A 17,064-nucleotide genomic window follows, 5' to 3' on the forward strand; every position below is an offset into this window, starting at 1 on the left:
AGGGTTCGTGTGAAAGGTTGGTTGGGCCGTAGTAAAATTCTGGTAAAGATAGCCAATATTCTACAATCAGATAGGGATGGTCAGAAATTTCCGTCGGAAATTGGATTTCCCATTGGAAATCTGATTTACCACAATTTGGTAATTTTGTACCCAATCACAGAACTTGGAAGCATTGAAACAATCAAAGAATGCAGAATTTTTCTGCGAAAATTGGATTGCCCCTGATAATTATAGACCAATCACAAGATTCAAATACTTCCAAGATTTTTATGAGTCTTCTGATTGGCCTAAAACTTCTATCGATAGTATTGGACCAATCAGAGAATGCAGTGATATACCGGGAAAATCAGAAAACCACTGAAATTTTGGGCCAATCAGAAGATTTGAAAATCCTCGTTAGTATTTGATGGCAATCCGATCCTTTCAGAAAAATTCTGCATTCTCTGATAGGCTCAATGCCTCTGACTCGGAAGTATTTAGCCAATTAGAATAGCTATTCATAAGTATATCACAATGTAAAGTATTGTTTTTTAGGGAATCCGTAATATTCTGTCCGTAATAAGTACAGATTCCATTAAAAAAAATACTTCGGATTGCTATGGTATCAGTAATCAACATTTTTTAGAAACTGGATTTGGAATTGGAAATCAGCATTTCTGACCATCCCTAGTATCAGAATTTCCCAGTGGTTCACAGTAGAATATCAATAATTTACCAATATTCTACTTGCGGCTATCTCCGGCACCAAAATTCCCATGACACCCTTTTTTAAATGTACGCATATCTGCCTGTGTGCATTATATTCATAACAGTTCTGTACTGGTCCTCCTACTTTTCCTATAGGTGGTCACAAACTCCACCCTCCTATTGGGTCTTGCCTTCCATGTACTGTATGAGCTGGAGACTTTCCCTTCTCCTGTGTCTTGGCCACAAAATTCAAAAATAGCCATGTCTGGCTATACTTTTCAGATATGTAGCTGTAGTGGTGCAGTCAATAGATTTTCTGTTTTGTAGCTGTCAGTTACTTGGCTTGATCCACAGCACTGTAATGTAACGCAATAATGTAATACTTTTATACATTATAATGAAAATGAATAAACAAACATCCGATATACAATAGGCTTATAATATATATTTACACATTTGTTTTTCAGCATATATTATTTATTGTTAGTCTTAGATTATTCAGGGCGATTAAGACAAAAGACCTGTAACTACTAAAACAGAAGGTTAATCGATTGCAACACCACAACTCGTAAGCTGAAAATTTTAACATAATGAGGGAAAAAATCAAGGAGTGAATAGGGATGAGCTTGAATTTTTGCTGAAGTCATTTTTGCATTGATATTTGCTTTTTTTGTCTGACTCTAAATTGTCATGGATATATAATGTTGTTTTCACAATATACATCATTTTGTGAAAATAAGAACTTTCTTGAAAATGTGTTTTCTCATGTCCATTGTCTTAAAGCAAACCTGAACTGAAAATAAGCATATGAAATTAACAATTGTGTCTATCATTCTACTCCTAAAATTACTTTTGTACAGCCCATCAGTTTGATTGGCTGTGTAAAATTAGGTTTAATGTTTTGGCGTACGTTAAAAAGGGGCGCTGGGAAAAAAGGGCGCGGGGTTTTAAACGATAAACATGGATAATGTTTAAAAATATAATGTACTATATTTCGTTTAAATATAATGTTTTATAAAGTTATCAATCATTAAATCATGTGCATGAAATCGGCAATTGTGAAAACGTTAATCTTCCGTTTAAAAAGTGAAACGTATAATAACGTTTAAAAAAAATTAGTAAGTAACCCTCCCTGTACCTACCCCTAACCCCTAGACCCCCGTATTGGTGCTTAAACCTAAGACCCCCCTAGTGGTTCCTAAACCTAAGACCCCCCTAGTGGTTCCTAAACCTAAGACCCCCCTGGTGGTTCCTAAACCTAAGACCCCCCTGGTGGTGCCTAAACCTAAGACCCCCCTGGTGGTGCCTAAACCTAAGACCCCCCTGGTGGTGCCTAAACCTAAGACCCCCCTGGTGGTGCCTAAACCTAAGACCCCCCTGGTGGTGCCTAAACCTAAGACCCCCCTGGTGGTGCCTAAACCTAAGACCCCCCTGGTGGTGCCTAAACCTAAGACCCCCCTGGTGGTGCCTAAACCTAAGACCTCCCTGGTGGTGCCTAAACCTAAGACCTCCCTGGTGGTACATGAACCTAAGACCCCCCTGGTGGTGCCTAAACCTAAGACCCTCCTTAGTGATCACTGTATTGTGTGTAGAATAATGTTTTAGAAACAGTAAGGGGTAAAATATATTACAATTTACGTTACGTATTGATCGCTTCATTTGGTGAATAATAATGTTTTACAAACAGTAAGGGATAACATTTAAAATAATGTTTTATTGAAATAGGAAACGTAAATCATCACAAGCAGTTATAAAACATTAAAAATCTTTGGGCGCTGTTGGAAAACATTATTATTCTCGAGCGTCCTTTTTTCCTGTTTGGCGCCCAGTAAACGATATTTATTATGGGAGTGAATGGCGGCGCCCGATTTGTCCACTAGCCTCCTGCGCCCTTTTTTACTGTTACCAATGTTTTGTTGTTTCAGCTGAATGACAGTCTTTTTAGTATCTAAAAGCTACAGTCTATGAACTAATGCCCCTTGTGTAATCCATTCCATGCATTTAATAGCTGTTCTCTGACAGGAGTTTTATGCCTGTAATTACCAGTAGTTATCAGGGCCGGCCCTACCATGGAGGCAAAAGGGGCAATTGCCCCAGGGCCCTAGAGCCTGTAGGGGCCCACAAGTTGTCTCCTCCCACCTTAATTGTTGCTCCCCAGAGCCTCTGCAGAGTCTTTGGTAGAGTAGCTTCTCATCTGTGCTGATGGGCAGGTGAGAAACCACAATGGCAAAGACTCTGTAGGGGCCCAGGGAAAGAGGGTCAGCACACGACTCAGGGGCCCAGGAGGGAAATTTGGCTGCAACAAAGGGCCCATAATGCCACTTTTTTGGTCAAGGGGTGTCTGTTGGGGGGCCCCTGGGTAAATTTTGCCCTGGGGCCCCATTGTTACTAGAACTAGCCCTGGTAGTTATCAGTGTGGGTGGTGGTATAGTCCGACTAGGTCGTAACTAGAGAGACAGTATCATTTGCACACCTGAATGTTTAACTCTTTCCGGTATCTTTCACACCTTCAATGTTCCGTTGTGTAGCTCAAAACTCTGCATTCTTATGAGCTCATTAATGGCTCAAAAAGCTGCAGTGCATCATGTGCGTTTAACCCAGAAGTGAGGCATACATTCATTGTAAAGTATACCTCACTGTATGGTTAGTAACGGATTGTTTCAAGTGTGAAAGGGCCTCAGTGATAAAAAGAAAAAAATGTATACAGTGGAGTTATAGGCAACATGTCAGTTCAAGTACCCTTTAACCACTTGCCGACCGCACACTCATAACGTGCGTCGGCAAAGTGGCAGCTGCAGGACCAGCGACGCAGTACTGCGTCGCCAGCTGCAGCCTAATTAATCAGGAAGCAGCCGCTCGTACGAGCGGCTGCTTCCTGTCAAATCACGGCGGGGGGCTCCGTGAATAGCCTGCGGGCCGCCGATGGCGGCTCGCAGGCTAGATGTAAACACAAGCGGAAATAATCCGCTTTGTTTACATTTGTACGGCGCTGCTGCGCAGCAGCGCCGTAAGGCAGATCGGCGATCCCCGGCCAATCAGCGGCCGGGGATCGCCGCCATGTGACAGACCACATCCTGTCACTGACTGCACAGGACGGATAGCGTCCTGTGCAGCCCGGAACACCAGGGGGAGGCAGCAGGTAGGAGAGGGAGGGGGAATTTCGCCGCGGAGGGGGGCTTTGAGGTGCCCCCCCCCCCCCCGCCACCCACAGCAGGCAGGAGAGATCAGACCCCCCCAGCACATCATCCCCATAGGGGGGAAAAAAGGGGGGCAATCTGATCTCCCTGCCTGCACCCTGATCTGTGCTGGGGGCTGCAGAGCCCACCCAGCACAGATCAATCAAACCAGCGCTGGTCCTTAAGGGGGGGTAAAGAGTGGGTCATCAAGTGGTTAAGTGCATTTAAAAATGCATTGAAATACATTTTCACGGATATACTCATCTATGTGAAAATGTGTTTTCTTGTGCCCATGGACATCATTGCATTTGGGAAAAATGAGTTTTTTCATAGCAGAACTGCAAGTAATATCTAATGTGTCAAGGGAAACATTAAAGTCATAATACTACTTTGCCCAATGTGGGCACAATATGATGCTTTATCTCAGCAGATCTCCTTTAAGAAATTGAGGTTTCATTTTTTTTCTTCCTTCACACTTAAAATCTATTTGGGTATCAAAAGCAGCAAATAAAAATACTATTAAATATTATTACTACTACTACCAACTACTACTACTATTACTACTAATAATAATAAGAAGAATATAGCCTATTGCCTGTTCACCTACTGTTTCTAAGATATACTACAACAATATCAAGATGCAACCAGCTATGGGATATTTCATTAAACCTCATAGGCATGCTAAATAGAATGTGGCAGAGGTGGCTTTTTGGGGCCATCTCAGCCAAGAAACTAGCCCATGTACAGGTCTCCCATGATGTTGCTTAGAGACCAAAATGTGGCTATATTTGAATGACATGTCTGTATAGCATTTGTTGCCCACGGCATTGCCCTAAGGATAAAGCAGGATCCTTATGAGTGCCGCTGATTGTACATGTGTTCACCTTTACTCCTCATTTTCACCTTTCTACATTAATCCTCTTAATGCCAGACTATATTTTTTGGAATTATCTTTATTTTGGATGTTTACCACTTATGTATAATGCAGTCAGATGATTTCTTCTCTAGAAAGGATTACATAAAATAGTTCCATAGAATTAGCCAAATAACTAGCACTTGTCTAAATACTAAAATGAGATGATTTGATCTTGTATTAAATATGACTGCGTTCCTTTTCTTAGTTTAATTACTGTTTAATGGTCTCCCTTACAGCTGAGCTTAGATGATACCCTATTTTCTGTGACAATGACTTTCATAAAACTAGCTTCTTCTTCACTACCATTTTGTCTGGAATAAATAGGGAAACATAAACAGTACTAAGAAAAGAATGCCGCTCAAACCACAAATTATAACTCAGAAACAATTAGCTGGCTTCTACAAAGAGAAAGAAAAAAATAAAAGGCAATTTCTCTGAAATCTTAACAACTAGGTTGTTATTTTAAATGTATGGTACGTGGTAAATAGTGGTGGTAGCTTACAGGTTTCACAGACAACGTGTAATTTTTTAAAGAGTCACCCACAGTAAGAGCATCTTTGGTATTAATTACTTTGTGTGATGGATCCAAATACAGTATAGGGCTGGTAACATTTTGTTCGCTGGCACTATGGTGGCATACCGCATTAAACCTGCTTGTTCAAATGCTTCACAGTATACATACATTTTACTTACTGCTTACTGTTTTTATTCACACATTACATTACTTTATAAACAATTTAGATAAGGTTTCAAAAATTTGCACATTTTGTTATTTTACAAAAAATACGAATACAAAACACGAATTTCCAAAACTATCTGCACATTAAACCAGAAATGGAAGCTGAAACCTCTTGGTTCCAGATCTAATCATAGGTCCTTTTCCAATAGACTTATTCTCCCGAGTTTTTTCCAAGGAGGTAATTTTTCATCTTATCTAAAAATACGTTTTCAGCACCTAGTTATTAAAAAAATATAAACAAAATTGGTAAAGAAGTCATATAAAACTTATTTTGAGTATTCTCTTGCATGCTGGGGGCTTTACATCTATTTTTTTGGCAACAAGGCTTGAAAATATCTCCTTGGAGAAAACTGAGGAGAAAAGGTAATAGGATAGGGGCTGGTCTGTTTTTAACCATAAACATTTAAATTAAAGAAAACCTGAAGTGAAAATAAACTTATAATAAATTGTATGTGTTTTACTACAGATAAATTAAACATAGAACTGAGTCACATGTTTTTATATTGAGTGTAGAGCTAATTAAACACCATAGGGTTTTTTCGGCATATAGATCGTTCGATAGATAAACTCTGTTATTTTCGATATTATTTCCGATCATTTTTCTGGTCAATTTAACATAGAAGTGAATGGAAATTCATAAGAAAAGATAAGATAAACGAGCGGAGAATCAAGCAGATTGGAAAATCGGCTGAAAAAACGCATCGTGTGTACCTTTGAACCTTCTAACACTAAAACTTTATTGCAAGCCTTAACTCTCTATCTCAGCTGTTTTGGCTTCACTTTCAGGTAGTAGACTGATTTTAATAAGCGGTTTGACAAGCTAATTTGCATAGATCACAACTCTACTTTTTAACACTTGCTGTACTGGAAAACAGGGCTAGTACTACATGTACCTATGTTTATCTCATCATGTCACTTGTCACTTCATATACGCTTAGCTTTTGGTGGTAGAACTGAACAAGGTTTGCATGCCTCACATGTGACGTATCAATCCATGGTGAGATTTGTGGAACAGATAGATCATACGCACCTGCAGATCATCATCAAAGGCACTACATTTTAGACAGCACTTAGTTTGACTTATTTTAAAAAGAAAAGTTTTCATGTAGGTGCATGTATACAACTGAAAGCACAATCATGTTAATTTGTACGCGATCACAGTGATTTTTACGCGATTTTTAACGCAATTTCAATGAAAGTGAATGGGCGCTCAGAAAAGCACTTATAGGGTGCCTGAGCCCTAACATTTCCATTGTGAAAAGAGTGAGGCTGAAGAAATCTTGTCACCTTGCTTATATTTTTTAAATGTAAGACAGGATTGCTAGGTTTATAGTATACTTTGACATCCAATTCTGGAGAATGATGGTTAATCCGGCACATAGTGTAGTGGTGACTGGTGGGGGATCCAACTATTTGTTAGGCAGCACTTAAAGTGGATAGCTAAGATTTTTACCTGTCCATATGATACCAGCTCCTCAAACACACCCTATTCATTGGCAGTAGAGGGAGGCATGGCCCTGTGGACAAGAGGCAACAGAAAGCCAACCTGAACTGACAAAGAGGGGAACAGGATGCAAGAACTTACGAAGTAAAACATCCATAGGGGATTTTACAGGTGTGAGCACATATTTGTCTCAGATGTGGGGGCAGGAAGAAATGGGGCAAGAATAATAATTCCTGAAAGAAAGTAAAGAATGCTTTCAATCCTATTTATCAGTAAATATTTACTGCAACTGGTATATAAACTTCCAGCTCCTGTTTTATTTGCAGTGTGTTTTGTTATTTTTTTATTGCAAAAATTAGTGTTAAGAGTACTGAAATCAGGCTATAGCACCAATCCCCCAATAGTTGCAGCACCAGGGGCATAACAATAGGGCCCAGAAGCCATAAGGGGGCCCCTGGGGGGAGAAGTTTCTTTTTCCTATCCTGAGAGACTGACAACTAAGGGCACAAAGAGAAAAAACTTTCTGCTTTCTGCACTATTTTTCTAATGACTGCATCCGCTTAGCCACTGATAAGGAATCATACAAAGTTTTGTAGACAAAGATTTGTAGACAGTCCCTAGTCAGTGTTCAGCAGGGTCTTGTGTACAGCGCTGTTTTACCCCCAGCCTTTCTACCCCTCTACAAGTGCTGTGTACTGTAGCAATGCTTGAGGAATCTGCAGAGAGCCAGTTCTGCTCCATCAGAGATGGACAGAGCGAGTGTAATAAGCTGAGGTGGGGAGCACAATCTGTTGGTTTTCTGTTTGCGTTTTCTGTACACCATGTGTAAAAACATGCACGTTTTATCACAGAAGCTAATGTAATCGATAGAGAAAATACGTACATTGCTTCACTACTGTCTGTTTTTATGTGCATGGGGAAAACACATTCTAGTGTGCACTAGCCAACTGAATAACATTGGTTCTCAGTTTACTTGTGCAGAAAGCGTGTTGAGGGGGGGGGGGGGGGGAGGGAGGAGGGGGGCTAGGAGGCCCCATCTAAAAATTTGCAGGGGGCCTAGTGATTTCTAGTTACGCCCCTGTGCAGCACACTTGCTATAACGATATCAGCCCATATGCCTGATGTTATTGACTCTTGATGTTTTTACTCCAAAAAGCTAACTAAAAGAAAGTAAAGAAAACATGGTGGTGGAACTGTGCAAATACAGACAGAATGTATTAAACAGTATGCAACCTTATTTTTGTTTTTATTTTTAAGATACTTCAATCAATAATGAAGAATATCATGCTGTGTGTTTGCCTTCTCAACCTGGTCTTAGGATATCCTGTAAGTTAAATTTATCAATAACTATAATCATGATTTTTCAATATAAACTATAATTAATTTAAACAACATTTACACAGGTTCCCGACTCCCATTCCAACAGTTCACAGAATTTTGAGGTAAGTCAACATTACCTTTCCAAAATGTCCTGTTTGTTAAATGATCATGAATGCAAACAGATAGAAAAAGGATTCCCTATATTTTCAAGGGGAGGGTGACATTACTATTATTATTATAACCCATTCTATTATATAGTACCCCATATATATCAACTATCTCCAGATATTGTTCTATATACACCATTTGAGAGTTTAGTGAGCAACATAACCATAAGTTACACTTTTATATTAAAATACATCGGCGGGTCACAATCCTTTTAAATTTATTTTGGTCATGTGAACTGAAACAGCTCAGCTGAAAGAAATAAAAGCAGCTACTGTGGTGGGTTTGACTATGTTCATCATATAATTAAAACTACAAAGGGGCAGGTCAGAAACAGTGCTGTCTGGAAAGATTGCAGTCTGAACTTCTGGAAGGGTGTGCCACAGGAAATGGCTGGTGAAGGAAAACCTTAAAAGGAACCCGATGTGAGAGACACATGGGGGCCACCATATTTATTTCCTTTTAAACAATATGAGTTTTCTGGCAGTCCTGTCAATCTTACTGGCTGCAGTAATGTCTGAATCACATACCCGAAACAAGTAAGCAGTTAATCTTGTCAGATTTTTGTCATAAACCTCTGATCTGCATGCATAAAAGAGGCAGATGAAAAGTAGGACTGCCAGGCAATGTGCCTTGTTTAAGAGAAAATTAGTATTTTAGCCTCCATTATGGCTGCCACCATGGGTTCCCTTTAAAGGGCACTGAGCACTGTTTTTTTACTTTTCAGAAAACCAATAAGGGAGATTTGAATTGTGGTGTGCTACATGGGATGTGAGGGTCGGGGCGGACACCATTACTTACCTACGGGGGGATGATTCTAGAATTTGATGTTGAACTGGAAAATAACAAACTAATCAGTAATAATAATATGTGCCCTTTTGTTTTGTTTTTTGTCACAGGATAATAGCAGATCCTTAGAATCGAATTCTAAGAGCTCAGAACAGCAGGTTGGTAAACACAACTTAAAGTGAAACCGTAACCAAAAATTTAACTTTATTCCAATCAGTAAGGGCCCGTTTCCACTATCGCAAATCCGCATGCGTTGTCCGCATGCGGATTCACATAGCCAATACAAGTGAATGGCCCTGTTTCCACTTGTCAGTAATCCTGAGCGTCTTTCTGTGCGGGAGAAATCTGCACGGAAGAGCCGTCAGAATTCACACCCCACACACCGCTATGCGAATCGCCGCTAATGTATTTAATAGGGAAATCGCATGCGGTTTTGGCATGCGTATTTTACTGTGATTTTGCATGCGATTCAGCATAGAAAGTAATGTTAAATCACTCAGACAGTGACATGGTTAAAATCGCATCAATACTAACCTATGCAAAATCGCATGCGAAATCGCGGTAAAATACGCATGCGGAATCGCACCCGCATGTGATTTCATCAGCGGGGAATCAGCGGCGATTCCGCACCACACAAGTGGAAACGGGCCCTAACTGATACCCCCTTTCCCATGAGAAATCTATTCCTTCATCAGGGGGCTTAAAATCTGACTGATTTTGTGGTGAAACCCCTCCCACAGTGTTATGTCAGCACCTGACAGTTCTGAGGTCCTGACATCACACTGTGGGAGCCTTGTTGCATTGTGGGAAATAACACCTGTTTCCAACTACCAAAAAAGCAAGCAGCACCTCCTTCCAGTGACATCACCTGCCAGCAGTAAAAATGTCACCATGTGATAAATGTCTGAATGTAAATCAGGGAGAGGAAATATTTTACAATGAGCAAACACTGGCTAAATTATTTATACATAATGATTGTAAAAATAAAGCACTTTTTTATTACACTATTTGCACTGGAGTTCCTCTTTAATATCTATATACCATATGAAAAAAGGAGAGTATGATGTTGTCTATTCACAAGGATCACCAATAAATACAAGTGTACCAGATTTCTAGTCATAAGTTTAGAATATAATCTGAAGCGATTTGAACTCCTTAATATTTTTTCTTACTGTCTGTGAACTTGTTGGAGATGCGTCCTGTCAAGTCACAGAGGACAAGTGGTAAGGGAAATCTGTTAGCTGGAACACAGTCAGCAGTATAACATATTTTTAGTAGTTGGGGAATTGGCAGTATCTGCAAGTAATTCTTTAAAGCACACCTGACCCGAGGCAAAGCTATCTAAGGTAAGCACAGAGGTATGTTCATACTTAGGAGGAGGGTATGGGAGGGTTATAGGAGGAACCATCGCAGCAAGCCTGCCTCTTCCTTTCTGAAAATTTGACATTTCTCAAAGGTCACATTTTTCTAGCACTGTTCTGCTTTTACAGACTTGGTAGGAGAAAGCAGAACAAAATGTTTATTTATACAGTAAAAACTCTGATAAGGGTCATTCAGTGCAAAGTCTCACCTTATAGAATATTTACACATATTCACTGCACATGAGAAACTAACTGAATGTGTCACTTCAACTAATGGACCTGTTTAATAGACAGAAAAAGAGAACATGGGCATGTGTGTTTAGATGCATATTCGTTGTCATTCATGTTAAATATTTAATCTTCACTACATTTTCAAACATCCTTTTACTTTCAATCATTGATGCAGTATGACTCGAGCGAGGAAAGAGCTGCCAATCATCAGACAGATGAAGTTAGTGGTGGACTTTGTGAAGGTATTATAGACGATCATATCTCAGCTCCCACTGACAGCATTGATATTGAAGAACAACTGACAGGAACAGATAATGAAGACAACCAAGAAGATTTGGAACCTACTCTCTCCACTGAGAAACAAAGCAACCAGGAACATAATAATGAAGAAACTATTGACCGTGCTACGGGCCGTGATGAAGAAGATGAGCATGATGAATCCGGCAACCTTGATGACAAATTTGACAGTACGCCTGTGAGTTCATCAACAATTTATTGAAACTAAGCAATTTGCCAAAAGCCTACAAAAAAATGCCAGGGTACTGAAGACTGTATGATGGTTTTCGGGTTGAGTGATTATTTTCTCTAAAGAAACAATTATGTTTTAGCAGATAAATGAAAAAGTTTTAAAATATGGACCGATATAAACTACTTCTGGTTTCTTAGCACTGGTGTTGACAAAGGTGACACCTTGTAATTTTAGCAAGGTCAATATTCATACTTCTTTATTTATTTCATTTATTTATTGTATTTATAAAGCGCCAACATACAGTATTATGCAGCGCTAGATATTAGTTAAGGTTACAGACAATACTTAGGGGTGACATACAGCAATAAGACAATACAGGAATACATGCAAACCAGTTCACACAACACAGTATGAGTACAAGGTAATGCTTAGTCAGTCACTGGATGGGAGCATGGAGATTAGGCAAGTCGAGTTCACTCAAATGCATAGCATGGGTGCACGGTAATGGGAGGACCCTGCCGAAGGCTTACAATCTAGAGGGAGAGGTAGGGAGATGAAAGGTAGGGGACCAGAGTTCACCTGTGGGTTTAGAGCACCGGTGAGGGGTGGTAGGGCAGAGTGAAAAGCTGAGTTTTGAGGGCCTTCTTGAAGATGTTGAAGGAGAGGGGCTGCCCTAATGGGCGGAGGTTGGAAATTCCATAGTGTTAGAGCAGCTCTTGAGAGGTCCTGCAGGCGTGCATGGGACTAGGTGATGTGGGGGGGTGGTCTGGTGAAGTTCATTGGAGGAGCAGAGTGAGAGGCTAGGTGTGCACCTCTGAGTAAGATTGGAAATGTAGGTTGGACCAGTTTTGTGGACAGATTTGTAGGTCAGACACAGTATCTTGAATGTGATTCTGGACTGGATAGGAAGCCAGTGGAGGGATTCACAGAGGGGAGCTGCCGTGGTGGAGCAATGGGATGAGTGGATAATTCTGGCTGCCGCATTCATGATGGACTGCAGCAGGGCAATTCGGGTCATAGGGAGACCAGACAGAAGGCCATTACAGTAGTCAAAGTGGGGAATTATGAGGGCATGGATGAGGAGTTTGGTGGTGGCAGAGGTCAGGAAACAGCGGATCTTGCAGATGTAGTAGATCTGAGTGTCATCTGCATACAGATGATAGTTAAAACCCATGGAGGAGATAACCTTTCCAATGGAGGATGTGTATAGGGAGAACAGTAGGGGGCCAAGGACTGAGCCTTGGTGGACTCCCGCCGAGAGGTGGTTGGGGGTGGATGAGGACTCATTGAAGGATGTCGTGAAGGAGTGGTTGGAGAGGTAGGATGAGAGACAGGCCAGGACGAGGTCATGAATGCCCATGGACTGGAGGGACTGGAAGAGTAGGGGATTGTCCACTTTGTCAAAAGCTGCTGGAAGGTCAAGGAGGACCAAAATGGAGTATTTGCCTTCAGCTTTAGCTAAGACGAGGTCATTGACCACTTTGGTGAGAGCTGTTTCGGTTGAGTGGGCAGGCCAAAATCCAGATTGCAGTGGATCTAGCAAGGATTTGGCATTGAGGTACTGGGTGAGGCATTTGTGAACCAGATGCTCAAGGAGTTTTGAGGCAAATGGATGGAGACAATTTTGTTGGGGAAGTGGGTGAATATATATGTGGCAAAGAAGGAGGAAATGGAGGGTGGGTTTAAGCAGGGAGTTGATAGTGGAAAAGAGGAAGCTTGTGCTCTGATGAACTTGGTGAAGTATTCCTGCTTTGCATCAGCAAGGGCAGTGTAGAACTGCAGCAGGTTAGCCTTGCACTGTAGGAAATCCTGGTTCAGTTGAGTTTTCCTCCATTTCCATTCAGTGGCACGTGTTACCCTCTGGAGGTTGTGAGTATGGGTAGTGCGCCAGGGCTGGGGGTTGGGGGGTTTGTGGCAGAATTTTTGGGGAGCAGCTTCCTCTAGGGCTGATGAGAGGGTTTGATGATACTGAGCTGCAGCAAGATTAGGACAGGTTAGGGTTGGGAGAGTGGAGGAGAGGGCATGGAGGGAGTCAGCAAGGACACTAGGGTTGAGCTGATGTAGGTCTCGCTGCCATCGACCAGGTGGGTGGTCAGGTAGTTTGGAGTTGGCTTCCGTGAGGAGATTAAAGATGAGAAGGTGATGGTCTGAGTGTTTTATCTTTCTTGCATCTGATATATCTCTTGGACTGCTTTTTATATCTATATTGTGAAAAGAGTTGAGTGAAAAAGGCAACTAAAAATAGGAAAGGTGTGAGAAGGTTCTGGGGCACTGCAGAAAATTAATGTAAACCAGAGATTGCGTTTGTGAGCCAATTCATACTTACCTGGCGCTTCCTCTAGCACCATGAGGTGCTTGGGGTCTCTCAACGTCCTCCCCGGCTGCCCCGTTCTCTCAGAAAACATCTCACTAATCAGGCTAGTCGCACTCTCCAGTCTATGCACGGCTCGGCCACGCGTGCAACCTCGTCGCGTCGAGCTGCACATGTGCTGAAGACTGTGAATAGGGGCGAGTGACCCAATTACCAAGAGGATTTCTAAAAGAAGCAGGAGCAGCCTGGGAAGATGTCGAGGGACTAAGCCCCAGCTAAGTATAAATTGGCCTACACACGCCATCTCCAAACTTTTGCCAAGCTCTTATTTTTTCATTCAAAGATAAAAGTCACATAAATGTTTTAAATAAGATTTAGGACAGCTCAAATAAAACAACAGTATAATTTAAAATGCAGCTATAGTATAAATAAGAGTTATTTTTCTCCAAAATGTATTAAGACTATTTTCTGTTTCTGCCTAACTTTACAGGATATTTCAGAAAGTGAAGGGCATTCAGAGAATGACAGCACGCATGATGACCATAATGAGCTGGATAATAAAGAAGATGAAGATGATGATGATGATGATGATGATGATGATGATGATGATGACGACGACGACGACAATGACGAGCTAACAGGTCCTCATTTTGGAATAAATATTGAAGATGATGACTATGAAGATGATGTAAATATCAAAGCTCGAAACAGCCAGGAGAACGATAAAGACTGTGGCAATAGTGATGATGTAAACAGTAAGGGTGAAATAAGTAAAAACAGCCAGGAGTACAGCTATGAAATCACTGCAGACAAAATGCTAAATGATGATTCACACACTTTACTGAAAGGTAAGAGTGCACCAAGCACAAGTCAGAATGTTACAAGCATTTCCGTTGAAACAAGCAGAGCAGCAACAAGTGATAAAAAGAAAGGAGAGCAGACCACTTTTAAAAATCCCAAAAGAAATAACAGAGCCAAAGGCAAGGACAAACCAAATACAGGCCTCGGTGATTCTGATAGACCTAGCAGCAAATCTGGTGTGCAAATACAAGTGGCACTGGCAGCAAAATATAGCCCCTTGGAAAGCAAATATTCTGGAAAGCGGGATAACTTACAGAGAAGCTTCCGTAGTGATCAAGAGGACTCAAAAACCTATGAAATCCATTCAAATGAAGGTAGTGTGTTGAAAGGAGAAAGGAATTCACCAGAAGAAGCAAACTCACCAGATGATAAGCATTTATCAGAACAAAGCAACTCACCAGAAGATACACATTCACCAGAAGATACTCATTCATCAGAAGATACACATTCACCAGAAGATACTCATTCACCAGAAGATACTCATTCACCAGAAGATGCTCATTCACCAGAAGATGCTCATTCACCAGAAGATGCTCATTCACCAGAAGATGCTCATTCATCAGAAGATGCTCATTCATCAGAAGATACACATTCACCAGAAGATGCTCATTCATCAGAAAATACTCATTCACCAGAAGATACACATTCATCAGAAGATACACATTCATTAGAAGATACTCATTCACCAGAAGATACTCATTCACCAGAAGACACCCATTCAATCGAAGATGATCATTCACCCGAAGATACTAACTCAAAGGAAGACACCCCATCAACAGAAGATCTGCACATAACAGACAGCAATAAACACTCACAGGTGGGAACTGGCTTTTCTGCAGAACATTCCAGTCCATCCAATGAGGATAACACGCAGTCTAAAGAGTCAAGGGAAGATGTCACCAAGTCAGTAGAAGATAACACCCAATCTGATGAGAATGTTAGCAAATCAGATGAAAATATCAGTCTACTTACGCATAGTCAGTCCAAGGAAAAAGTTCAAATTAAAACTGACCATAAAAAAGCAATAGATAAACTGAGTAAAAGTACATCTGTAGAAGATGAGGATCATGAGAAATCCACAGAAGATAAAAGTTCATCTGGGGAAGATACAAATAGCAAAGAGGACTCTGAATCAGCACAGAAGGATAGCAAAGAGGATGATTCCAATACCACATTAGAGCAAGTGAGAAGCAGTGAGTCAAATGAGGACAATAAGTCTTTTAAATTAAGGTCTATTGTACTAGGAAATAATACATTTCCTGACAGTGGGTCTACCAGTAAATCAACAGAACTTACCAGTGTTTCCAAAGAAAATACCAAAGAAGAACATGATTCAGCAGACAATACATCAGCAGAGAATAATGAAAGCCAGGAAAGCAATTCCAAAGAAAGTGACGAGTCAACTGAAATAAGGCATCAAAGTCACTCCAGTGAATCAGAAGAAGTCAGCAAAGCATCAGTAAGCTCTGAAATTGACAGTAGAAGGTTAATGTTTGGTGTTTACCACCGGAAAGCCATTGGCAACGACATAGACTGTCAAGATGGGTATTAGCCCCAAAAGATAACCAATGGTTGCTGTCTAGTAAACTTAACATTTCACTGTTTGTACTAGAAGACAAAAAACTGCCCACCAATGTGAATGTAGATGTTGTCTTCAAGTACTGGTAGCAATGAGTTATTTAAAATTAGACAAAAGCACTGATTACATCAGACATTTCTTAAAATGAACACCCAGTTAACTTTTTTTTTATATTTCAAATAGAATGAAGAAAAAAAAATATTTTTAGGCTGTTTACTATTCCCTTTGAGGAGTTTAACCCTCATCTCCTCTCACACTAAGAAAAGGTATGTGGGCAATCGCACCAGCTGGGGCCCAAAAAGCAGTAAAAGCCTGATTTTACCCCTACTTCATTCAAACACGTAAAAAAAAAGTTTTCGCTGGAGATTTGCTGTCAAATATCCAAAACTTCTGATTAATGGCAGTGGAGAAGTTCTAAAGTACTAGCCATTTTTTTTACTCTAGTTAAAGAGTAAGGTGTGTTGGCCTGAGATGCATATTGTGAAATAGTGTGCTCACATATATTGAGATTACCTCTGAGTTCTCCAATAACAAAGAACAATAAGGCTTTCCATTTGCCCATTTTAGGGTTACATTTTGGGCTTGATTCACAAAATGGTGCTAACTGTTAGCACGGCTGTTAGCACGGGTTTTCGTGTGTTTTACCACGTTTTCACGTGAAAAAATGATTTTCGAGCGAAAAATTTTCAGTGTGCAAACATTCGCATTCGTGCATTAGCATAAATTTTTTGCATGAAAATCGTTATCACGTGAAGTTTTGCGTGAAGCAGTTTTCCCAGTGTGCTAACAGTTAGCACTGTTTTATGAATCAAGCCCATTGTCTTACTAGATTCTCCGTGCTGCACTGGGAGAACAAGTAAAAGTCCATGATGTATACAATATCAATGTAAGAATTTGTTTAATTCAATGAGACCTGCTGGGATTTAAAGAGACACTGAAGCAAAAAAAAAAATGATGATATAATGATTTGTATGTGTAGTACAGCTCAGAAATAAAACATTAGGAGCAGAGACATA

The 17,064-nt window shown here is 40.5% G+C and overlaps 1 protein-coding gene across 1 annotated transcript; it reads left to right on the forward strand.

Annotated features, from left to right (window-relative positions):
- The first annotated feature begins 10,997 nt into the window (after positions 1-10,997).
- On the forward strand, positions 10,998-16,021 carry LOC137503711 (dentin sialophosphoprotein-like). Its single transcript, XM_068231145.1, has 2 exons — positions 10,998-11,303; positions 14,099-16,021. Exons 1-2 carry the CDS (start codon positions 10,998-11,000, stop codon positions 16,019-16,021), a joined length of 2,229 nt encoding a protein of 742 aa, XP_068087246.1.
- Positions 16,022-17,064: the final 1,043 nt, after the last annotated feature.

This window comes from Hyperolius riggenbachi, chromosome 1 (genome assembly GCF_040937935.1).
Source record: "Hyperolius riggenbachi isolate aHypRig1 chromosome 1, aHypRig1.pri, whole genome shotgun sequence".
Classification (NCBI taxonomy): Eukaryota; Metazoa; Chordata; class Amphibia; order Anura; family Hyperoliidae; genus Hyperolius; species Hyperolius riggenbachi.

Bases quoted from the DNA above. Each gene is read 5' to 3' on its own strand.
- LOC137503711 (XM_068231145.1), top strand. From the start codon at position 10,998: ATGCAGTATGACTCGAGCGAGGAAAGAGCTGCCAATCATCAGACAGAT. The intron at 11,304-14,098 runs GTGAGTTCATCA...CTAACTTTACAG, and splicing joins ACAAATTTGACAGTACGCCT to GATATTTCAGAAAGTGAAGG.